General features: G+C 42.0%; 1 protein-coding gene across 15 annotated transcripts in view; it reads left to right on the top strand.

The window, feature by feature from the left end:
- Positions 5,219 to 26,114, top strand: part of ABI2 (abl interactor 2) — a 60,860-nt gene continuing 39,964 nt past the window's right edge. For 6 of the 15 annotated variants that reach the window (XM_021397505.1, XM_021397498.1, XM_021397493.1 and 3 more), the window contains exon 1: positions 5,220 to 5,494. In XM_021397505.1, the coding sequence (XP_021253180.1) occupies positions 5,378 to 5,494 (117 nt within the window). In that variant the 5' untranslated portion in view covers positions 5,220 to 5,377. Of the gene's footprint in view, positions 5,495 to 5,581; positions 5,724 to 5,747; positions 5,857 to 10,083; positions 10,103 to 26,114 lie in introns of those variants that run through there. The other 9 variants (XM_021397496.1, XM_021397494.1, XM_021397502.1 and 6 more) reach the window with 6 other exon arrangements.

Below are 26,114 nucleotides of genomic sequence, written 5' to 3'. Positions count from 1 at the left end.
CCGGATAATAAGTAAAAATGTTTAGATGGGGAGAAAAAAATAATAACTTAGGGTTGTGGGAGTGGGTTTTTTTTGTTTTTGTTTTTGAAGAGTGCAGGTGGTAAAGCTAGTGTTGGAATAACCTGAGTATTTCACTTGTGGCCGATGTTTGCAGTGCGTCTGTGACATGATATGCCTTGTTTTGCACTGTTACCAGCCAAAGCAGGCTGGGTGGGGGAGAGAGAATATCTCATTCTCCTGCATTTAGTATCTTCCCCGCATACCCAATTAGGAGCCCAGGTCCCACCAAATCAATGCCTGAACACTAAGAGACATCAGAATTTCATGCTCATAGTCTTTAGTGGGAGATTCAAATGCAGAATGCAGAAATGGGTCATCCTCTACCTTTGGCTCTGCCAGCTTACATGGGGGAGGAATTTGGCCCTTTGCGTTCAAAACAATTTAGATCTGAAATACTTGCTTTTCTGCTACAGCTCAGCCCTGTGGGGATGCATGTACTCTGCATGACATGCCACATAAAGGCACAGAGTCTAGGGTACAAAGAACCAGAAATCTAAAATGTAGATTCTTCCTAAGAGCATAAGGAGTTGCATCTCTGATATATTTATTGAGTCTTCATGAAGGAAGGAGTCAGACAGAATAGATTTTAGAAGTAAAAAACAGAGATGAGAACAAATTCTGCTTGCAAGTCTTTTCCACGTAGCTCTGGATCCATTTCAGAGAACCTGGAGAGCGGTGACCAAGTGTTTTCTGGTGTAATGGAGCAGGGTTGGGCAGTGGTGCTCATCCATGTCACCTGCTTCTCAGGTTTTCAAGACATAATCATGTGTGTTAAAGCCTTACTGGACTATTCCTCTCAACTATTTTCATAGATAACTGTAATCTTCAGTCCTTTGTCGTACACACGTTCAGAAATGTCACTTGCAATAAGCATCATCCACAACCTGACCCTCTGAGGGGAAGAGAGAGAGTGAGCGTGTGTATGTTTGTGTGTGTGTGACATGGTATAGAATGAGCTGGTTAAAATGAGCTGGCAGCTACACCACTGCATTTGCCTTACACCAAATCAGCAGCAAGCCTGCCTCGGTTGTAAGTCCTGGCCTTTTGATGTCTGCACCTCCAAAACAGACAAAAAGAGCCACTTAACAATACCAGCCTCCTGCTTGGTCCCATCCATTATATCACAGCCATGTTCTTCATTGCCTGGGAACTGTTGTCATTCTTACTTCTGTTCAGCAGGACAAATCAGGGTGCTGACCTTGTGACTTTGACTAGTTTGTAACAGGAGGGGGACAGTTTAGACTGTAACTCTTTACTGCCAAAAGCTCACTCGTGTGATTCAGAGATGACTTTGATTTTGAAATAAATGAATCCTTTAAGCTCCCCCTCAGAGAATACAACATGGGAAGGGCTGGCTGCATTCTGCATGTAAATACTCTGTCAAACCAATTCCAGGCTGAGGTGGGGGAAGCTGATGGGGAGCCATAAGTCTCCATTTCCTGTTAGTACTGCATCACTGAGATATATGCTGTTACCATACAGCCGAAGGTACCTGTGGGTTCAGCAAGGGCTGGAATGCTTCCTGCTGCTGGCTGGGGGGAGGAGGGCAGAAAGGAGAAAGATGGAGGTGCAGACTGATGGCAAACAGAAGTTGTGCAAAGGGGAGCTGCCTTCGCAGCTAGCGAAAGTGCTTGACCAGATGTGTGATGGAAGCAGGAAGGATGACTTCACAGATGTGATTTATTCTTCCAGTGCAAAGGAGTTATGCTAATTTGAGAAACAACACACAGTTGTTTGTTGGCTGCTATGAATATAAAAAGCCCTACTAACTTTTTAAAGTGGTTTATGTGGTTAAAACATGATTACAAACAGGATAGGATCAAAAAAGCTCCAGGGGCCAAGTTCCCGGAGTTATGTGAGTACCTAAGAATCTGAACTTTAATTAAAACCAGGAAGAAACTGAAACCTCAGAGAATATTTCTAACCATTGTAGCTGCAGAGGAAACTTGCAAATATGAGGAGAGCATAAGTAGGCCAGTAACGTCTGATCTAGTCTGTAGCGAGCCTGAAACAATAGTTGAGAGAGGGTGATTTTCCCATGCACTGCAGTGGAGCATTAACTCTGTAATCAACCCTGTAGGGTCTGTCTCCTCAGCAGTCGTATCAGACGGACCTGGGAGATGCCACAGGGGTCAGGACAGGATAGAAAGGGACTGAAGCTTGGGATGGTGCTTTTGAGAAGGAATACTGGCAGGAAAGAAAAACAAATTGGTATGTTTTTTTCCTTCCCCCTCCTTCTCTGAGTGCTTTGTTCTTTGAACCTTGGAAGGGAATCTGATGATCAGCTGTGCTTTGTGCTGGCTTGTCTTTGAGACCATTTGTTGCCTGTGTTCTTTTAAAGCTGAAATGTTAGGAAGAGATCATTATTTTTCCTCTTTAGCTTGACCTCTTCCTCCCTTGGAGAGCTTCTCCCCTTGTTCTGCCTCCGTCCTTCTCACACAGTGCTGTGTTGAAATAATGTTCAAGAGAAAACTTCCTAGAAAAAAACTTGATATTTAGAATGAGACACATCCTAGAACAGAAAGACAGAGTGTCTGCAACATGTCCTTTGCCTCTCTGGAGGTGCTGTGAGGTAGTGGATGTCAGTCATGCACTACCTCTGTCTGATTCTGAAATAGCGATGTTAGTGCAAGCACTTCCATAAGATGTGAACTACTCTGTGGGTAACTTGTGCCCTGCGTACAGTAGGCACTTTACCCAGCAGCAGTTTATCATGAGCAGAAAGGTTATCTGTGGTTACGATCTTGATTGCCCAGCAAATTGCTGAATGCCTGCGGAAGCAGGAGGAGAATGTGCAGCTGCAGTGTGTGTGGGTTCTTCACTGTTTCACAGTGAGGGCTGGCGGCTGAGTGCTTAAGATACCACAGGATCCCGACAGCATTTGTTGCAGGCACTGGATGTGTATGAGCCTCGTTCTGTACCAGGCCACCCCGAGGTTGTGGCATAGCCTGGAGTGTTGAATGCGCCGCTGTTCCCTTCAGGTGCTTTGCATTATGAGGCTAGCAAAGATCTGCATCCAGCCAGAGGCAGATTGACACTATCTAAACTGAGCAGGATGGCACAGCTATGTCTTTGTTAGGGACCAAAGGTACATACTTCAGCTACACTTTATTTTTTTCATTCCTCCAATTTTTCCTCTTTCCCCCATCCCTGCAGTAAATGCTACCTGCCAGCTAGCTAAAGGGCATGGGCCTATTTATATGGTCAGTACACATGACCATCTGTTTGGTGTCAGAGTGCCTTGCTCTTTGTGCAGTTACAGATCTGCTTGGCTCCATGTGATGCAGTGGCACAGGGATTTGAGGCTTTTGTTTCTGCTGTTTACAAAACATGAAATTTGTTTTTTGTGAAGGAAAAAATGTTCAGAAATGAGAACATCATAAAGCTAGAACAGAGCTCCTTACATAAATTAACTGAAAATCTGCAGCATGATATGTCAGAGATCCGACCAGGTCATCTGTCCAAATGGGATTAGGGATTGTGCCGTTCCGTCTTCCATGTAGCAAAGAAAATAGAGGAGGCTTTTCATTGTGATGCCTTCCCGTGGTGCCAAAAATAATGGCCTTCCAAGCTACCCCGTTCTTACTTTTCTCTAATTAAGAATTGGTAATTCCGACTGTGGTATGTAGGGCATGCAGAGTGCCCAGCTGTGAGGTTGCACATGACCAAATGATTTGCTTGTCTGGGCAAGTTTTTGTGCATGGGGACTCCCTTGGGTGATGGGCAGAGGTAAAAAACTGATGTGTGTGAGGGAAATTGGAGTAAGCTAAATGCTTACCTTTCCTTTTCCTAGGGACTGTTTTCCCAGCGTGTTTAGGTGGAAAATACGTTTGCTTCCCAGTCTTGAAGTTGTTGTACCAAGGGAAAATATTGCACAAAAGAATTTTTTAAAGTTGGAGAAGTTAACGTGTGGAATACTGTATTTGGGGCTCAGAGAATATAAAAACTTAAAATTAGTTTAGCACATCACTTGGCAGATGGGAAGTCGATTATGTAAATCTAGGGAAGTGGTAGTTGGATTCAGTTGGTCTAATTTAAACGCTGCGTCTAATCATTTTCAGTATGTGTACAGAGAATTATAGGATAACCATTATTCTGCCAGGAGGGCTCTTCATGTTTAAATTTAAATTCACAAAAGAGTACCCTATTAAAATGTAAACATGCTGTGATAACAAGCACCTAATTATTCAGGCAGGTTAGTCCAGCTACTCTGCTGGGCAGCTGTGCACACGTACTTCAGACGAGACCTTTTCTCGTACCCTAAAGCTCACTGGCAGGGCCACTGCATGGCCAGGGGGTGCTTGAGCCATGGTGGAAGCTCACTGTGAGTTCCACTGATGCTGAGCACAGGGCTGCAAACAGATGGGCCCTCACACGTTTCCAATGAAGCCAGGCCCCAACGACACCAGAAGCACAGAGATGGCAGCTCCCCCTCCCCTCATCCTGGTGCCTCCAACTGAAGCGTAAACTCTGAGCGGCATCTTTGGAGAACCCTCCTCTTTGTGCCTTGACAGCTTTCTCGTTTTGCCAAGAGGAAGATCACACAGGTTCATTGAGGAGCTGCCAAATGACAGCTTGGTTTGACACCTGAGAAGTAAATGAAGGGAGAAGGGAAGCCTCAGCCTGCGTCCAGCCTGGCCCCAGTGCCCGGGAGCGTGGGTGTGAGCAACCACTGGAGCTGCCGCAGCCGATGTGATGCTGGGGAGGAGGCAGATGGGGCCCGGTACCAATGGTGGACGTGTTGTTCACTGGTGGGAGGCCTGACCGTGGCCGATTTTTGCAGATGTGAGCCCCCTGCATCACTTTGGACGTTGACATTGCTTGGCTTTTCTTACTTTGTAGCAAAGGCTCAGACCATATCTCTGCAAGGGTGTGTTAACAGTAAGCAGAAAGACCGACATCTAGGCTTTATTCTTTAACTACAGCAAAACCAGCGTGTTTGGATGCGGAACTCCTGCTTTACAGACCCTGGGGTCAGAAGGCACCGGCTGCTGGAAGCACGAGAGCGGCTCGCGGCGCGCGCTGCTCCCGCGCGTTCGGAGCGCGTGCTCCCAGCCCCTGCTGCAGCCGCGGCCCCGCTCCTCCGGGCCGGAAGTGGGCGCGCGGGGACAGGAGGAGGGCGGTGGGACGGGGGTGGGGGGGCGCGCGCGTGCGCAGGAGGAGCAGCCGGCCGCGCCCCGCCCCCGGTGCGGTGGGGGTCTGGCGCGCTCCCTGCCCGCGGCGCGAGGTCGGGCCTGGCGGCGGGGAGCGGCGCGAGGGAGCGGTGCTGCGGGAGGGCGTGCGGACGGGCGTGCGGACGGAGTGAGAGGATGTGAAGATGGCGGAGCTGCAAATGCTGCTGGAGGAGGAGATCCCGGGGGGGCGCCGGGCCCTGTTCGACAGCTATACGAACCTGGAGCGGGTGGCCGAGTACTGCGAGACCAACTACATCCAGGTGCGGCGGGGCGGGGCGCCGACGGCCGCGCCTAACGGTCGCCGTCCGCGCGGCGCGGTGCTGAGGCGGAGGGCGGGCAGCGGCGCGTCCTCCCCCGCTCGGCGCTGCAGCGGGCCCGGGGCGCCTGGGAGCGGGGGAGCGGGCGCCGAGGGAGCGGGCCGGGCCGCCTCGTGCCCCTCGGCCGCCCGCGGCGGGTAACGGCGGTGAGGTGACGCGATGAGCCGAGGAGGTACCTCACTCGTGTAAATTCAGCGTTTGCGCTCGTTAGTGCACGGCACGACGACACGCTTGGGTAGCGATTGTGCGGCCAAATGGAAGCGCGTCCCCCGAAACAAAACAGAAGAGCAACATCAGTAACAGCCGTGGGTCGCTCCGTTGTGGATTTGCGGTGTCAGTGCTGAGAGAAGTGCGAGGGCTCCCGGCGTTTTTGCCTTCCGTCCCCGAGAGCGCTTGTTTGTTGCCAGAGGGCGAGGGGGCCGCGGGCCGTGGCTGGGGTGGGCGAAAACGAGGGGAAGAGTTAGGCGGTGTCGGGAGCGTTGGCGGTGTCCTAGGCGGGCTGCTTCTTTCAGGCTGTTGTGGGACCAACCATCCTTTAGTGAGAAATCTCTGCGGATTTGGGGTCATTTACCAAACATAGGGATACACTTTATTATGCGATTAATCACGTTCCGTATGTTGAATTCGCATGACTTACGTTCTTTAAGAGAAATACAGTGAAGCATTTTCTTATAGTCGTATTTATGCTGTGTTAAAAAGAAGGAAATGGGCCTTTTTCTGGAAGAGGAGCTGTGAAAGGCAGAACTAGATAAGAAGAGGTGGATTTAGCTTGTTATTTTGTTCTTTCCATGACCTTTTTCTGTTCTCTTCTTGTAAACCAAGGATTATAAAATCTGTATTGAACAGCTCCGCTTTTATTATTTCAGTAAAAACTGCAGAGGAAGATTCCATGGTGTTTTATACAGAGAATGAAAAGAGAGGGTTATAACTGCAGCTGGCATACAGCCTGTAAGGGCAGCCTGAGCTGAAGGGAGCAGGGTGCAGCCAGGTGGTGAGGGAATGCTTGGTTGGGCAGCCCAGTGGGTTCTGGCCTCTGCACAGCACACCGCAGTTGTTCACTATCACGGCAGCACAGAACTGTAAGAGAGGTGAGAATGAACGGTAGAAACTGTGTTGAGTGCTGGCTGTGAGGTACAGTATGGGATCACAGATTGAAAAAATAAAGCTTTTAAACAAGTGGGGAGTAGAGGACTATATCTAGGTGATGATGATGGGCTTTGGCCTTTGGAGTTGGCAGAGAGACTGCAGGGCGAGGCTGTTGTAGAGGAGTCCAACTTGAGGAGATTCTGGATTTAGTGACATGAGCGTCCTTGTAACAAATCTGACAGAGAACTCACCCCACATTCATAGTGCCAGAACTGCATAAACTCTTCATTGGGATAAATACCCAAAGCTGTTTTGTTTGTTTGTTTTCTTTCTGCAAGAGTAGAAATAGGTAAATGGGTACAACTAACATTACTGGGGATTTTGTTTCCAATAAAAGTAATTCCAAAAATCAATATACCCAATTAAGTCTAAGTTATATTTTAAAAAATGTCTTGGATTTGGTGAAGATGTGCTTGTGATTGCTTGGAAGCGCGTGGGAGAGTAATCTTCCAGAAAGTCAGAAAATCTTCCAGAAGATTGACTAGTTCTACTGTAATCTTTTAATGTTTCGTTGTTGACAGAAGGTTTTATCGTGGATGTTCTTGAGGTCTCCTGGCAGAGGCTCAGTGTATGACTGAGATCTGAGTTTGATCTGCTGGATAATAGGCAGCACAGCATCAGGGCTTGCAGGTATTAAGCTGGCCTGCATTTGTCAGTAGACAAGCCCAGTTGATGCTTTGAGGTTATTTTATTGTCAGGTACATAAATCGTGGCAAAAAGGAGAGGCATTGGTTAGTTTTTTAGAGAGTTTGAAGTTCAGTGCTAAGGTAAATGTGTTTTATCTCTTTGCCTCCATTAACAATGACATAGCAGCTTCAGAACAGGTAATCTCTTACATGTTGGGTTTGACAGGTTGTAGTCAGAGAGCTGTGGTAGTTGCAACTCATTAGATTTCTACTTATGAAATGAAAAATGTTACTTAAATATTGGTGGTTGATTATACGAATTGTATTTGATCCTTAGTAAGCTCAGTTATTTTAGCAACAGAGAAGGTTAAATGAATTGCTACAGTTCTCTTAAGTCTGTGTTTTAGCAGCATATCGGAGCACATCAGCTTAAAATTTTGTGATAAATGACTAGGAAAGATAGCAAATATGTAGTAAATAGAACTGCAGCAATGAGAGATGAAAAGCTACTGTTTGGCTTTAAGAAAAAAAGCTTTTTCATTCAATATTTTTCAACAATGATTTGGTGAGCAAAGCCAGCATACAGAGCTGAGTGAAAAGCCATGCCCCTGTGCCCTGTCCAGCTTCCAGAAGGTGTGTGTGCTGCGTTCTCCAAATTCTTCAAGCAGGCTCTGGATTTCTTGATCTTGAAAGACTATTATGCTTTACTTATCTTCTGGAGAGGACGAGTGAACTTCCCCTTTCCATCCCTTCATGGTCTTCAGGTTGCTATGATTGTATTGAGTCTTATACACAGAGATACCCTTCTCATATTTGTAAGGGGAAGGCTGGGAAGAGGATTTTTATTTCTGCTCTGAAGTATTCCATCTTTCTAAGTATTAGAAGTACCCGCTTTCAGACTTTACAGATAGCTTTATTTAAATAAACATAATAGCAAAAATTGCCTCTTTCTCAGTAATTATATTATGGTCCATAGGTTAATCAATTTCTTAGTTGCTTTCCATGCGCCAGTTAATTTTACCTGGTCCTGCTAAGCCAAACCTGGTCATTGTATCTTTGACAGCATCTTCCAGTGAGGTGAACAAGAGAATGGAATGTGCATTAGCATAGAAGTTGCAATTTCTGTAATTATGATGGCTTTGGTCATACAACAGGAAACTTCTGCTTCTGTGAACTGTCCATTCCCTATATACTTATAAAAGTTCCAGAATGATCTTTGTTCTCTTTGTTAAGGTGATATGTATCTTAAGTAAAAGATAGCTAAAAGTATTAAGAAGTAACAGAAGAGCATTGTTTATGTATCTAAGATTTGAATTTGCTGAAAAAAAACTGTGAGGCAGTTGTTCAGCACATACTGTACCTTCCTGGGTTGCAACTATATTAAGTGGTTGCAGAAACTTGTACAGCACCTCAGGGTTTATGGAGCGCTTGCTGGTAGGTTGGCGAGTTTTGTGAGAGCAATCGAAGTATAGGACCGATCCTCTAAGTTTTCTTTTAAGAGTCAGAGTAGCTGGTAAGGTTGATGAAGGATTGTTCACTCTACTTCCGCCTGCTTTAACTGTGCTGTGTTTTGCCAGGAAAGCAAATTTAATTCATTTAATAGTGTCACAAGTTCAAACGGGGGCTCAGAAAGAGTAGAATTGATTTTTTATTGAGTGGTTGTGGTAATAGCATGAGCCATTTTATCAGTGGTTGCAGGAGTTATAACAGTAACACTGTGGGTCAACAAAAATAAGACTTGTATATACACAAGTTTCTGTTAAAAAGTCTTGTAACACTGTTAGTTACAAATTGCATTTTTGTAGTTCCCTCCTTTAGTTTATTTTCCGATTGTAATTATCGAATACAGTTTAACAAGACTGAATAAGAGTTGTAATTTAGAGTAGCTATCTTTCTGCAACTTGCTGTTAATAAATTTGCTAATGTTTATTTTCTGTTGCTTGTGTTTGATTGGTGTTTGCAGCCATTAATCTCTGTGGCTTAGCGCTGCAGTTCTTAAGGCAGGAAGTGGTGTACCACTGTGGTGATGTACAAGACCTTCTTCAGTCAGTACTTGAAGAAATGAAGTCTTACCCGGTTATGTTCAGTAGATTATTTCATTGGAGAAGAAATCAGATGAGCTCTACCTGTCATGCTTTGCAACAGATGTTCAGCGAAGACTAAATGTCAAACTCTTGTGGCCTGTTTTACTGGACTTCTTTTTTCCACAAATGCTCTGTTTTCACCATTAACTGTGCACCTGAAATTAACACATTGGTTAGTAAAGAAAATCCTGTAAATTTTGTTGAATATCTCTGTTCTGCTCACAGAGAAGCAAAATTGCTTCTAACAGGTTCTTGGTGATATCAGGGAAAGTATTCACAGGTAGGCCAATAGTCCCATACAGAAAGAAGAATGGCACTCCCCCAACTGCTGAAGGGGCTCTCTGGCTGTGCAGCACTCCTTCTCAGCAGCAGCCTAGGCCCAAGAGATGCTCTCCCTGCAGTGGCTGGCCCTTACATGAGCCCAGGGGGCTCCACCTGCATCCACCCCTTCTGGTCAGGTGGGGAGCACAGGTGCAAACAATTTGCCTGCGCTCCCTGGGCCAGCCAAAACCCTTCACCAGGTGCTCCATCACCACTTCAAGCCCTGACCTAACCGTTCCCCTGCAGCTCTTATCTTGATTTTTAGTTCTTGAACTAGTCACGCTTTGTAAAGCAAAGCTACATATTGTGTAAAGGAATGTGAAATGACAGAATACTGAATTTAGGTGTGTTTCCTCCTTTAAGGGCTCTCAGAGGTTAGTCTGGCAATTTTTTTTCTCGAAGTGACTAAACTAATGTGTTCTTACAAATGAAATTTGCCTGTTTTGATAAGAAATTTTAATTCTCTGGTTTCTAGGTAAAACTGACAAGTTCTATCAAATTTGCAGTGATATACTCTAAACTGTGGATTCTACATATGTTCTTCACTTTTCTTGTAACATTTTTTTCCTAGTAGGTGTCATTGTAATATCTACTCTTAATGATCTTTCAGTTTGAAATGCACGTGCTTGTTTTTATTTATTTATTACTGGCTTACTGTTACCGTTGCGAAGGTGTTTTATGTTCAGTGAATTACAGGGCGAGGGATAGAAGTTATTAGGTTTGGGGCTTTGTTAGCCTCTGTGTGTTGGTTATACGCATAGCCAAAGCTGGTTTTGTTCTGAACTCATAAATTAAGCGTATGTTTTTTCCTTAAAGTTAAAAAGTGTTATAGGTAGTTGTGAATGTTTTAATTAGGATATTTTGTAACTTAGTTATGAATTTATTGCTTGAATTTTTATGAACTCTGTGGGAATTCTTGAGAATAACTCTTGGGCTTTCTGTCTGATTTTGAGCTGGCTGCTAATTTACTGAAGCTGATTTGTACTGTAGGTCATACCAGGTGTTTAAAACTGCTCATTTAGAAGATCAAACCGTGGCTATTAAATTGCTATTTCAACAGATTTTAGGGAAGCCTAAGATGGTTTTGTTTGAAGATGCTAATTCCAATCTGCTTGCCCTGATTATCAAAATGCTTTGAGTTTGTTCCTTTCAATTTTCAAACTGATATTTACATAAATACATAAGCTTCAGAAGTACTATTTCCTGTATTGTGAATTACTGTTCTTTTATATCTGTATACCATCTGTCATGTTATGAATTATGTTGGAAAAAAGCGATAAGCTAGCTGATGATCCTGATTTTTTTTTTGATGTGTTTTTGGAAGAAAATTGTTAGGCAACTTACTGGGAGGCTGACATGCTTCATTAGGTAGTATATTACTAAATACTATTTTCTGTTCTTCCTTTTGGTCAATTTTTTTGGTGGAGTATTAGGATAACCCTTGCAAAAATTTCTGTGAGATTTTGTGTTTTGATATTAGTATAAATGGATTCACTGGATTTAGAGAAGAAAGTGGTTTCAATTTGGATTTCAGAGTTGAAGAAATCTTTCAATCCTGACTACCTAGAATTAAGTGAATTTTGCTTCAGAGTGACTTATGAGAGGGAAGATTGGAAAACGTATTTACTTGTTTGTCAGCACTGGATTTCAAGTTTCCCTGATGGGATTGAGGGTTTGAGGCAGACTGCCCCGGTCTTTCCAGCAGCAGAGGGCAGATACCAGTTCTCTCGTAGTTTAGTGCATTGCCAGCTGGTGGTGGCTCTACTTTTTGTGCCGGGGGCAGGAATACTAAGAGGCATTCAGACTGAGATTTATAAATGCCTGCCCTAGGCTTGTCCAGTTCTGAAGCATTGGGATTGAACAAACTGCATGTTGGACCATCCTGAAAAATACTGTCTTTTGTAGATTTGAAATCTTGCCTTGAAAATTGCAGAATTCTTCCCCTTACCCATGTAGAAAACTGAATCATAAGGTGCTTAGCAATTAAAGCGGTGCCTCCCAGGAGCTGCAAATACCAGACTGTGCTGGTGTTAGGGGCAAGGGCCTCGAGTGCATCTAACATAATTGTCGGGCATCTGATGCTGCCTATAACCTAGGGCTAGGTCTGGTCCTTATCTGGGCATTGGTGAGTCAGTTCGGTTAGCTAAACAAGCAGAAAGCTAATTAGGACAAGAAGAACATTGTTCTTTTATAAGTGATGGTGCTAAGCCAAGGGGGGTGGGGGGAATGTGGGGGGGAGGGAATGGGACCATCCCTGCTGATGGCAGTGAGTTCCTAGGTTGACTCTGATAAAAGTAAAGGGAAGCTCTTCCACATTATGAGTGTCAGACGTGGTTATCTTGATCTGTTGAGCAGCAGCAGTGCTGTTCTCTGGGCTCGATGGCTAGTAGTGAGCATGTCAATTGCTTTTCTTTTTTTTTTTTTTTTTTTGCCCTCATGAAAACTAAGTAGTTGGGGCTGAACCTATTAAACATGAAAGGATCGTGACAGATAGCCTTTAGGTAATGCATGACTTTTGAAAGCAGAATGAGTGCTTGTCCTTCTGGATCAGCTGTGTGAGTGAATAGTCTCAGCCTGTTTGTGGTACTGAATTTATATTTTCAAGTCTCTTTTCAAAGAGAAAATTTTAGTCTTTTTCCTGAACAGAGTATGTAAAGCCGTTCACTGGTGAGCAGCCTGCTATTAATTCAAGGCAGACTAGTTTGTTTTGATTTGACAGAAGAATTTTTAAATATTGTGTGTTTACTGAATGTACAGTGCCAGTTCTCAAAATGACTTTGGAGTGTGTCCTTTCAGTGGTGTAAGTTGGAGAGATAGTGGATATTGCCAACTTTGCAATTTGTGCTGATTTTTTTTTTTAACTAGGTGGGAAGTTTGTAAGTTAGCATGAGAAGTGGAGCTTGTTTGTAGAGAAGCACATTTGAGTGTTTGAGGCTTTGGGTTGCAAAGGTTTGTCCTTTGCCTAAGTAGAAAAGCCATAGGCCTGCTGCATCTTGTGGGAAAGGGAAGTATGTTCAATGTCCCAAACTGAATAGCTCTCTTCAGTCAGTTAATGTATGTATATCTGGAGGATGGGTTGGGGGGGACACAACTGCAAAGTACTTAGCCAAAAAAACCTGTTATATAACATATTACTAAAGATACCATGCCATTATGGAAAGTGAACAGTCATTGTTAGTTGTAAATATATCAAAAAGGAGAAGTGGTTAAAGTGAAAACCAGCCTCTTATCCTGCACTCTGGTAGCAGCAAAACAGGAGGCTGAGGTCATGACAGACATCAGAGATATTGAAAAATATCTGTGTGAATAGCACCTGGAAAACGGGGCAGTTATTTTTGACATATAATAAATAATCTGATTATAATGATATGCAAATAAGCTTGTGAAGAGTACAAATAACGTACAATAGTTTTTCACTTTTTCTTGGGTAAAATACAGGCATACAGTTTGGTTTGATAGGTAATGCTACTCAGAGTAACCTGTGGAATTACTGCTATGGGTATGGCTTGGTGTTTAATGGGATTCTAAAAAAAATGACAGGACATTTTAAATAATAGATGAGAATAAAAGCAGTTTTATCTTTTGTTTTTGTATGTTTTTACTTTGTATTTGTTCGGACTTTGTCCACGATGGAGCTTTATGCCCATTATACGAAGTGTTTTGCGCTGTCCACTGTAATCTCGTTGTATCTGATGTGCATCTGTAAACAAACAAGTCTGGGTAATAGAAGGTAGGAAGTTATCTGTAGACTGTGTATCTCTGTTACAGCTGTCTGATGGTGGTAATGGTTACTTTAAACCATCTCCAACTTGAGAGCACTTCTCGAACCACTAAGAAACTTCATGGAATGAGTTAATAGAACTGTTGTGATCTGATTAATTTTAATATTGCGTATCTTTTATAGATATATATTATTTACAGTGACTTAAATAAAACATTTTAGAGAGACCTCGACAGGTTTGAGAAGTGGGCCTGTGAGAACCTCACGAAGCCCATCTGTGGCATATTAAAACCCCTCATTTGAGTAAGGGTTATAAATGGTGTGCATTATGCAAGACAGGGTATTTTGAATAATCTCACTTGATGGACAGATGTGTAGTTAATGCTAAGGTAGGAATTATTCAAACATTTCTGTGAAAACAATTTTTTTCAGAATTCTTTCATGAACAAGGGGACAATGCAGTACCAGTATTCAACGTGTCTTCTGAAAATGTTCTCAATTCTTAAATATTCAGTGTACGTTCTTTATAAGATTTTCTGTGGCATGATACCTTAAAAGTGAAAAACATTCTTAAGGAAAGCCTTTCCCTTGTTTTAAGTGAATTATACAAAAACAAAACAACAACAAATGGAAAAAAATAACAGCACTTTCTTCATTTTTCTGGGCCAGTGATGAGGCTACATAATGATATTGACAGCAGTAAGAGTTTCTGTGGACCTGCCTTCTTCCATAAACAGTGTGCTGCGTTTTATCAACTGGGGAGTAAAGTTGTTCTGGCAGTAAAGCACAAATTTTAGTTCTGAGGTTCTGGGATCGGTTTGGAGGTCTACTGCAGAGTGACTGTATAGATATGACTTCACTTCCCCTTCAGTTAAGTGGGACCAAACAAGTATTTTTTTTTGAAATGGTATTCTGTCTTACTGTGGCATTTCTTGAGTGGATTTGACATCAGCTTTGGGCCTTCTTGGCATTACTCCGTGATAAATGCTATGTTAAATGAAACTCACAGGGCTAAAATTCTGTAAATGACATCTGTCATTTAAATTCTGTTGGAGATGGAAAGGAAAGGTAGATTTCGGGTATTAAGCTGTGGAGGCTGAAATGTGAAGAGTTGTTTTTTATTTTTGATAAATGCTTAGAGTCTTCCATGATGCCTGTCCATTCATTACATGCCTCCTCACAAGCCAAATCACAACTTGCACAGCCATAATTTGAGCAGTCAGCTTTTTTTTAATCCAATTCTTTCAGTTTTTAGTAGTACAGCTTAGGTTTTTGGACTGGATTTCATATGCACTTGAGGCTGTGTTTGAACACAGTTTTTTAATGATTGTTTTCATATGTTTCTTCTAGGGAATGTAGGGGGAAAAAAAGATGTATTTCCTGTGTTTTAGGGACGAGATGTTGAGAAAGATGATTGGAAAACACTGAGTGTTACAAAAAATCAATTATCAGTGTCAGGGAGGGAAAGAATTAGACCTTATGCAGTTGGCTGGGCATCCTGCAAAATGAATAACAGAATTGCTTGACTGTAAAAGCAGCTTGGAAACTTCTTCTCCTTCTGTGCCTCTTTCTGTCCGAGTCTCCATATCATTTATAACATGAAACTCTTCTTTCCAGGATAGTTTCATTTATTGGTACAACTAGATAGGCGTAGAGATGATATTATTTAAACATGTCTTGTTAAATTTAAAGGTCATTTGTGCAGCACTTCAATTCAGTGGGATGTAGAGACAAGCTCTGTTTTTCTGATGGTAGTAGAACTTGCTGATTATACTGTTGTAACAACCTCTTTGGATAACTTGGAAACAAATGAATTAACATCCAGAGAATGGCAGAATGTGAATCAAGAGTACCTTTTGTGAAATAACATTTCAAATGCTGAATGACTTTCTTATCTCTAATGTTGTTGTGCCTCCCTGCTGTTTCTGTTTTTGTACTAAGCGAAAGCTCAGAACTACCCAAACAATAATGCTGGAATTGGGTGAGTAAGCAAGTTTGAGACTTTAATTATGTCAAAACTGTGGTGAATGTAAAATCAAAGGTTGGGATTCTTCATAACTGTAACTAAACTGCTGAGAGGAATCTTGTGTTCTTTTGCTAATTGGCAGTGTTGCTTTCTGTTCAAAGTCAGAGAAATGAAAGATTATGGGATACAATGTAGTGCTGCAGTATAATGATGTTAACTAGTAACTACATTAAAATACAGTGAAAAGAGCTTTATCATTTTGTATCTCTTCTAAACCAAGACATTGCTGGAAAACCAGTATCAGTAATGAACAAACTGGCAGTGATGCAGCGGACTCCTATGGTTTGATATTTGAGTGAGGCTTCTTACTTAGGTGGGTTGGCTTTGTTCACCGCTGTGCGCAGCTGGGCTGTGCTGCTGGGTGCCACGTGCTCCTTTACTTTGGCATGCAGGTCTGTTTTGCTGTCTTAGAAGCGGTAGCTCGTTCTGCAGAGGTTTCCACTGGAATGCCTTTGCAGTGCTGCGAGTCACAGAATAAAAGGTGTTGAGGGTGAAGACAGCACGTTTTCCTTAAGCCCAAATTCACTCATGCAGAAAAGGTGTCAGTCCTGCAGGAAAAAGATTCTGGTAAATGCCTGTTTTGAGTTATTGTGCTTTTGTAGACTTCTGACAGGTTGTTTCTTTACCAGAGGTGTCAGAGCACTCTAGCTTTTACTGTTTGCCCCCTTCCTTTTGATGACTATTGTTTCCTTAGTGCTACCAAAGATATGGAACCTCTTGCATGGGTTTATTACAAATATCTAAATCTAAGTTGGTAGCGCTTCTGGATGCGGTCCTCACACCGGTTTACCATACTTAATTGGTTTGGCTAGTTCATGAGTCAGAGACACCTCTCTTTGGACTTAGAGCTATGTGGAAAAAAGTAGGCGTATGATTGTAAGTTGCAGGCATGCTGGGGTGCAGTTCAAGCCGGCTGGCTTCGAGACTGCACGTAATCCTTAGTGATGTGCTTTATGGCTGAGATCTCTTGCTATTGTGAGAATTTCCTGAATTCCTAAAAAAATCTCATATTGCTGCTGCAATTGAGTATGCTGAAATTTGGCCCGTATGGGCAAAAAGATAAGAACTATTATCTGTAGCGTTAGCATTTTTCTTTTCCTGAGGTATTTGTGACCTGATTTAGATTGTATAGCAGGAAGGAATTGTTTTCCTTTATTTGAGGCAATCATAATCTGTATTTGACTCTTTGAAAATTTTATGTTAAAAGTATTGATTTTTTGGGACTACTGCGTCTGAAAGAATTCATTAGTAGGAACTTTGTTAGGTGAAAATAATAATGGATTCATTTATTTCATGGAAATTCTGAGCTGAAGTTTTACTGGACTAAGGATGAGGCTGTTGTGGGGGAAAAATAGCTGTACATTTTTAGCTTCTGCTGAGGTACGTGTGACAGATGGTGTCTCATCTGTCCAATATGAATTCTTTCTGGTGTATAAATATTGATTGGAGGAGGAAAAGAAAAAGGTGCTCCATACATAGCTTTGAAAAATGTATCTTTGTTGATACAGGAGTGAGTAGGGGATATTTGTACAGGACTTGGGCAGAACAGCACTGGTACATGCAGAAATCACTATCTGAACAAGTCTAAAAGGCCTTGTAAAAAGTCTGTCTTTTTAGTAGACAAAGAAAAGAGAAGGAAATGTTTTGGGGAGATAAAGTAAACGTGGTCTCTGCAATAGCATTTGTGGATAAAAAAAATTCTTTAGTGGAAGTGGTGGTCTGGAACACGCTTAGTCAGTTTGCAGAGAGATGGTCAGCTGCTGATCTTTGGGCAGTGCAGGTGCTTTATGCTGTGTTCAGAGAGGCTTGATGATAACCAACTTCTTTTGTGACAGACTTGGTAGAACTTCAGAACCTTGTGCAGATCCTAGATAACTTGATTGCTTCATTCTTTGTAAGGTATGTTGATAGAACCACCTTCTGTGGCTGCTGCCTCTACAAGGTCCTGCAGAGATTTTTTTTCTGGATATTGTCTGTAGTGTTGTTGAAATTGTGCTTTCTCAACTCCATGCATATTATTATTTTTTTTTAGCCTCCTGTGCTCTTGGTATTTGATACATAATCCACACACTTTGGGTACATGAGTAAAGACCCACGTAGAATTCATAGGACTTCCACTGAGGTGTCTGTTTCTGTTATTTTAACTATCAGTTAATGCCAGTGCTGGGGTTTTCTTGATCGCTTTTTTGATGTTGCTGTTGTATTATGTTTTCCTTTGAGTACAGAGTTGAATTTGTACCTTGGGTCTGTTGTGTGCATCTTACAACATAGAATTGCTATCAGTTATTATCACTTAGGTACAAAGAACAGCTTTTGGAGATCTGCTCTGGATAGGGTTTTCTTCTATAAGCAATAGAGTAGCAAACCTGTGCCAATAGAAGCACTCATTCCAAAGCATCTCCTCATGAAAAGCATGAGGTCAGTTATTGTTTCTTTGGTCTAAGTCTGTCCTTTTTTCCTTCCATAGGGATCAGTTATAGTGGTGTGATTTTTATTCAGTTATGTTTCATTCAGAAAACATATCTGAATCTTTTCCGTGGTATTACTAATTATTTAAAATGCTTCAAGTGTGCAAGGAGTCATCAAACAGTAGTATTTGAATTCAGCCTCAATAAAGTCTCGAATAAGAAAAGTAAGCAGCTGTGGAGTAATTAGGACTGGGACCAAATGCTTTCTGTTGAACAAGTAGGTTTTGCCAAGCTGGTAAGATGCACAAAAGGCTTGAAAAATGTAGATTTCAGCTCTTCCACTGTCCTTTGTCAACTCTCTTGATCTGTCATTCACAGTTATACTCAGAAAGTTTTCTTTTGTTTTTCCCAATTGTCATAACAGAATTAGCATGGTAGCAACCAAGCTGAAGCACTGATGTACTTATTACTCTTCAGTAGGCTTCCTGAGAACAAACCAGTTAGTGGTAGAATTTCCATGTCTTAATATTTGGAATAGATGTGTGCAGTGCTTCTGGAAATGATGGGCAGCGTAGTTCCCGCAGAGCAAATCCCTCTGTGGTCTGGCAGCTATCTCTGGATTCAGTGTCAAGATTTGAGTTTCACTACTAATTTTCAATAGCCTGGCATTGAAGGGAAGGGGCCGTCCCTTCAAAGAAATCCTTTTGATGGAAAAGAGATCATGTATTGACCTGATTTTTATTTTCCTTTATAGAAATTGTGAGATTTTGGTAAAAGTAAATTTGGCTAATGCATTTTATCTTCAAATGAGTTTGAAGTGTTTTGTGCGCTCAAGCATTGAAAAGTAGGTGTGTGCGGATCAGGCATTTCTGAAGGTCATTAACACCAAATAACTACTAGTAAATTGGCAGCAGTCTTATTAAAAATTTATTATCTGAATTCCTTGCTATTGTTCTGAATGAACTTTCAGAAAGGTATAATCCCTTCGGTCTCATCCTACTTGATGTTCTGAACCATGGTCCTTTGTAGTTGAGCAAGAAGCCCCTTGCTGCTGGTAGATTTGTATCTCTCAAGATCTGGCTTTTCTTTAGCAGAGAAAAAATTCTTCGTATTGCTAGAGAGAAATTCTGAAATGACTCTGTGACCTGCAAGAGAATCTTCGTGTTTTCCTGTCTGGGAAATGTAAAAATTACTGTATGTGGAGAACAGCTGCCCGAGTTGCATTTGTTTATCAAGTGTATTGTCTTTTTATACTGTTGTGTGACACTTGTTAATTCCTAAAATAAGTAATGGTGACTAATTTGCAGATGGAGCTGTATTTAAATTGCACGGAGATGACTGCAGTACAGGTATACTGTAATTAATATGGGAGATTCAGTGTTCATTCTTTGCATGTAAACGGTCCTTACGCTATGTTAAAAATGGAGTTACTGCTGGCATAAAACAATCTCTGGGCAAGAAGCACTGTAATTAGTGTGAAAGTAGGTCGTGCTTAGGAAAATCTGTGTAAAATACAGATCTCAATGGAAATAATTACGGAAAACTTGATGTTGTGGTGTTATATGCTGCAGGTTGAATATAGTGTCTCTGCTTGCTGTTCTGGAGCTAAGTAGTATCTGACAGAAGGCTTACTTCTAATTATGGAGCATGTGGACCAAAGCTGCTGGTTAAATTGAGGGGGAAAAGAGGGGATAGTGGCTAGTTACAGTGCCTGCAAAAATGTGGTGTTTTTTTTATTTCCTGCTTATTTTCTGACATTCTTAAATTGTAGAAGCATAGCAAAATTTGAATTTGTTTAAAATGAAAACTCTCCTGCAATTTTCTGTGTTGGCTTTTTTTGTGTGTGTGTTGATAACTTGTACAAACATGAATAAAATGGAAGGACTTTTGAAAAATGCTTTTTTCTAGGAATCTACCCTTGGGATTTAAGCTGGGGCTCCTCTCTTGAGGAGATGACTTAGTTTATCAGCTGCTCGTTCAAGGGCTGCAGAACAGAGATGCAGAGCTTGGCTCTCTGCAAAAGGGACTAGAATCCCACTCTCACTCTACCAGTATTGTGTTTTTGCCAGTGCTATGGTAACAGGAGCAAAAGGTTGTAAAAACATTCTCTGCCAGAAAAGTGAGCAGATACAGCTCTGGGGGCATTCAGGGAACAAATCTGTTGAATAGGAAGGCGCTGCTTTTGTTCAGCACTTTTTTAGAGTGAACTTTTACTGACTTTGTGCCACTTCTTTTTGTTGAGGCTGGTAGTTTAGTTAGATGTGATGCTTAGCTCCTTGATGGCTGGCTGTCACTGGGTGTCACTGCCACCTGTGGCAGAGCGGTAGTGCAGCAGAGGCTGGCTCTCAGCAGGCAGCTGTGGGCATCGTGGACAAGTTGTTTGGCCTGTGCGCTGCGTCTGCTCCCTGTCTGTTAAACCCTTCCAGTGGGGGCAAGGGAAACGGCCTGCGAGTTGTGTGCACTGCTGTGATTTTTTTCAGTTGGACAACTGTGTCTGGTCATGTAATAAGGTGCAGGTGAGCATTTTGGGTCATAAGGCTCTGGCACGCGTGACAGTGTAGCATTGGAGGAGATGGGGACTTTATCCTTTGGAGAGTTGTGCAGTAAGGGCTTCCCATCATTGTAAGACAGAGGGGATTGGGGAACCTTTCATGGGGAGATGTAGGGAAGCCTCTCAATTTCTGAGTTCTCTTGTTTAGTGTTCAGCTGCAGCTCTCTGAGGCTCCTGGTAGTCCGAGCATACATCTCTGGGTGCTGCCGGTGGCTCTGCTGCCTTAGAGAGGAATGCTGTATTTACTGTTGTGTGAAGGTTTCTTATTTTGATTTCTACTATATTTTAAAAAGTAATTTTTTTTCTTCTGTCAGCTTACGTATCTGATAAATTTATTATTTTCTGTATTTTCAGATTGGTAGCAGCTTTAAAAAGTACCAAATAATCATTTCAAATTATTTTCACGTTTAGAGTTAATTGATCACTGTGGAAGGGTTTGTGTAATCAAGCACAGTTATTTACTGGAAATGGAAGAGCAATCGTGCAGATTCCAGCCCATGGTTAGTTTAAGCCCTCTTTCCAAAATGTCAAGCTCCTGTCACCTGGTAGCTATACTGCTTTATTTCTCTTATGACGCTTTTTAGCTGCAGATACAAAGTTTAAAATATGATAACTTCTACACTGATTACTTTATGGGGCATGTTAATGTGAGGAGGAAGTAGGTAGGGACCATGGAAGTCAGCTGAGGAACCTGTGTTCCCAGCTTGGCTGTGTGAGCAGTTGTGAGCACATTTTTTGTGACCAGGCAGCAGCGGCTTCCAGCAGCTTGCTCCTGGGGCTGCATACATCTTTTAAAGTGCCCAAACATGTGGCACTCTGCAGCACAGCTCGATGGCTGCCAGATGTAGCTGTGGTAACTGATGTGGTTGGCATCTCCACCTGCCTCTTTTTTGGGATCTGCTGGCTGAATAGGGTGTATATCTTACCCTTACATGCTGCATTTACACTCTGGCAATTACAAGCTGTTCTGCCATCTGACTAATTACATAGGCTGTAAACTATGATGGTGGATGACGTGGCTGTGTGTCCTACTTAGCTTTTCTTGCTATGAGATTGTAATGTCTGGCAGTGGACACTTGGAAGCAGAACCTGCTTCTACTGCTGCAGCTATCTGCTTGTGATTAAAAATTAAAGCTGTTAGTTGACCTCAGTCATCACTACGTACTGAACCAATGTCAGAATTTTAACTTGAGTGGAGAAACTGGCAAAGTTGGGAAATAACTGAAATGTTACATAAACCCATATGTACTGGATAAGGTTTTGGGAATCTGAAATAGACATCTTTTCTTAGAAATGGTTGATTTTTGTCAGATTTCTTGAGAGAGGAAAAAATGTTTTGCTGATAGTGTTATTCATACCATTTTCTTCTTAACATTTTCTGCATTGTGGAATGCGACTGTGGTCTGACTCTAGTTTGTTGCAAATTCTGAAGGCCTCTTTGATTCTGAAAAAGTGATCTTTGCAAATGTTGCAGTGATGTCTTTATCAAGTAGCTGTAAAATCAAGTTTGAGCTGAATTGAATTAATCAGTGATTGTTACCTGTACTCTTATTGAAAACTAAAGCTTCCTCAGTGAGCGAACAGCTGTAGGACAGCAGGTGCATGAAACAGAGGTAAGCCTACAGAGCTTTGCTATTTTTTTAGAGGTTCTTCTCTCAGCACATCTGTGTTGGAGTACTCTGATGGCGACAAATATGATGAGCTTGTACTGATATTAAAGCTGAAATTGGCCTTGTATTTGGAACTCTGATAAGTATGGTGCTGTATGAAAAAGAAAATTATCCACTTCTCTCAGCTGTATTATTGCTGAAGAGCTAACAGAGTAAGAGGAAGGATCCACTGATGAACAAAGAAAAGCAGTGGCGGCTTTAAATACGCATGGAGAATAGGTTTCTGTTGCTATTGCTTCTCGAGGAAGAGCTACATTTGATGCTGTAAAGCTGTTATGAGTTACTATTAATATAACTTCATGTTAACTACATTTCAGATGCAAATGCGTTTGGATGCTAGCATGCTGTTCAATTTCTAGTGATAAGTCATTTTAAACTATATTATTTATGTGTTGAACAGCCTTTATTACAACCTTGTCCCCTAGATTTATATGAATGCAACATACTGAGGTTGTTTGTTGGTTTGTTTGGCACAAACAGGACTTTGGCTCTACTTTCAAAGAATAGGAAGTTGCGAGTTTTGATGGGAGCAGGACATTTGCATGTGAAAAGCTTACTTGTGACTGTGGGAAAATAAATTCTAAATTTGATCCTGGTGTCACTTAAGGGAAGCAGAGGACATTTATTGCAGTGGTGCTGGTGGCATAGAAACAGTGGTGTAAGTGATTAGATGTCAGGGAAGCTGTGCCTGTTCACTGCTGTCGTTTGTTACCTTTTTCTTCTGGATGCAGCAATCTTGTCATAAATTTCAAACTAGGGGTTAGTTTTGCCCTTCCTGATAGCCTTGAATGCAGTACGTATTTTAAAAAAAACTGTTTCCACATTTGAGAGGCAAGTTAGGATTGGTGCATAATTTCTTCCTAGCTACTGAACAAACCTACATATGAGGCTTAGCATGGAAGTTAAAATACCAGATGATTCAACTGCCATAAAACGAGAAGATTTTATCTTAATGAGAATGACCTGATATTGACTACAGCAGCTTACTGATTCTGAGTTTCAACTAGCTTAAAAGTTTGGAAGTCACATTTTTGATCAAGAAATTCTAATAACATTTAGTGTATTATTAAGTGTTTCAGTAATCTGAAAAACAGAGGAGCTTGATGTCAAAGACTTTATGAACAAATAAATAATAAATTTCTCAGCTGGCACACTTTTTATTAGTATTCAGATAAGTTGAACTAAATTATCATTATTTAACAATAAAAATGGAAATAACCTTATTTATATTTATATTCGTATCAGCGTAATGACCTTGCATTTGAATCGTATGATCATAGACTGGCCTGCACTCAGTAGGGGGGTTGAAACAAGATGATCTTTGAGGTCCTTTTCAACCCCCCTACTGAGTGCAGGGTCGCCAACCACTAGACCAGGCTGCCCAGAGCCACATCCAGCCTGGCCTTGAATGCTCCAGGGATGGGGCATCCACAACCTCCTTGGGCAACCTGTTCCAGTGTGTCACCACCCTCTGTGTGGAAAAACTTCCTCCTAATATCTAACCTACATCTCCCATCTCAGTTTAAAACCATTCCCCCTTGTCCTATCGCTATCCATCCTCGTAAACAATCGTTCCCCCTCCTGTTTATATGCTCTCTTCAAGTACTGGAAGGCCACAATGAGGTCTCCCCAGAGCCTTCTCTTCTCCAAGCTAAACAAGCCCAGTTAACTCAACCTTTCTTCATAGGAGAGGTGCTCCAGCCCTCTGACCATCTTAGTGGCCCTCCTCTGGACATGTTCCAAGAGCTCTGCATCTTTCTTGCGCTGGGGACCCCAGGCCTGGACTCAGTACTCCAGATGGAGCCTCACAAGAGCTGAGTAGAGGGGCACAATCACCTCCCTCTCCCTGCTGACCACTCCTCTTTTAATGCAGCCCAGAACATAGTTGGCCTTCTGGGCTGCAGGTGCACACTGCTGGCTCATGTCCGGCTTCTCGTCCACCAGGACCTCCAAGTCCTTCTCCGCATGGCTGCTCTCAAGGAGTTCTTCCCCAGTGTGTACGAATACCTGAGATTGTCCTGGCCCAAGTGTAACACCTTGCACTTGGCCTTGTTGAACCTCATTAGGCTCTCGTGGGCCCACTTTTCCAGCCTGTCCTTCTGGATGGCTTCCCTTCCCTCCAGTGTATTGACTGCACCAATCAGCTTGGTGTCATCTGCAAACTTGCTGAGGGTGCACTCGATTCCATCATCTATGTCATTGATAAAGATGTTGAAGAGCACTGGTCCCAAGACTGAGCCTTGGGGGACACCACTTGTGACCAGCCTCCACCCTGACATAGAATCACTGATCACAACGCTTTGGCTGCGTCCAGCCAACCAGTTCTTAATCCACCGAACAGTCCATCCTTCAAACCCATACCTCTCCAATTTGGAGAGAAGGATGTGGTGAGGGACCATGTCAAAGGCTTTGCAGCAGTCCAGGTAGATGACATTTATTGCCCTTCCCCCATCCATCGATGCTGTCACTCCATTGTAGAAAGCCACCAGATTGGTCAGGCAAGATCTGCCCTTGGTGAAGCCATGCTGGCTGTCTCGGGTCACCTCTTTGTCTCGTATGTGCCTTAACATAGCTGCTAGGAGGATCTGCTCCATGGTCTTCCTGGGCACAGAGATGAGGCTCACGGCCCTGTAGTTCCCTGGGTCTTCCTTTCTACCTTTCTTAAAAATGGGAGAGATTTGGAAATGGCTTTTCTTTTTTAAACATTGCATTTATTGCTTCCTTTTAAAATGTTGTTTGATTTGTAAAATCTAACGATAGGTTTTATTATATTCTTAATTATAAAAGCAGTAGCTACTGTAATTACTAAGTTTAGCCTAACTGCCAAAGTTCATTATACTGCCTTTTAAATTGATGTACTCTAGCTTACTGTGTGATTTCAGATCAGAAGGTAACGTGTTTGATTTTATTTAGAATATTCCAAATTCACAGTGCAATGTCAGTGCTTTTGTGGAAGTGTATGCATTAGGAAGAGCTTCCCATTTGCTTATGTTTCTTAACGTTCGCTCAGTTCATGGGGTGTAGAGTACATGTAAATGAGCAAGGTGGCTACCACCTTGTTTTTAAAATAAACATGTAAATGAATAGGCTCTTTTCTTTGCTAAAATAATGGTAACAGCAATAGTTGACACAAATGAGCAAATAGGTAGAGAAAAACGTTTACATGTAGAGATGAATAATTCAGAGATTATAGGATTATAATTGACAGGAAAAAAACTCCCCCCAACTCCAAGCACTTTGGTGTTCTGCGTATACTGAAAAATAGGAGGACTGGATTTCCTTATGTGTTCGATGTACTAGTAGAATGTAAGGTTCCTCCAGCACATCCAAAAGGGAGATACTGAAGTTTTCTAGTTGTTCTATGTTATTAATTTTTTTCAAGAGTTTTGGAAGATCTTATTTCTTTCTGTCTATTGTGTCAGGGATCTCTTCTGCTTTTTTCATGCCTGTTTCACCTTACACACCAACTACTTACAAGCTGTGAGATACATGCATTTCATACAGAAAATAGGCAGTTCCAGTAATGAAGAGGTAAGGGATATTCTTTAGCAATATGTGTTTAATGAGGTAGTTTGTTTAAAACAAAGCTATTGTATTTTTCACTGGCAGTTACATAACTGTTTGGCATGATTCTGGCGTTATTATTGGATTAATGATGCTCAGTTTTCTCCTCCATCATTTTTTCTTGTTTACCGAAGGTCCTTGGAAAGCACTTAGATAGACTAAGCAAATACCATCTGGGCAGTTGAATGAATGTGTGTAAAATATTTAATTATGTGTAAGGCACATTTTGTTCTGAATAACAAGAGCTTGTTGAATGAACTCTGTGTCCTGCGGCTTTTGTTTCTGGGGCTTCTTGAAGCTGATGCAACCTAGAGAGAGACCTGAGGGGTTTTGCATGCAGGCCTTAGTCAAGTGCCCCTTTTGGGTTTTAATCAAAGGAAACCACAGTTGTCATACTGATTAAATGAAACATCTTCTCATTCTTAAGATGTCACTGTTATGTTTTT

Source organism: Numida meleagris, chromosome 5, assembly GCF_002078875.1.
Source record: "Numida meleagris isolate 19003 breed g44 Domestic line chromosome 5, NumMel1.0, whole genome shotgun sequence".
Taxonomy (NCBI): domain Eukaryota; kingdom Metazoa; phylum Chordata; class Aves; order Galliformes; family Numididae; genus Numida; species Numida meleagris.
The sequence above is the reverse complement of the archived record's forward strand: the minus strand, read 5'-3'. Positions and strand labels throughout refer to the sequence as shown.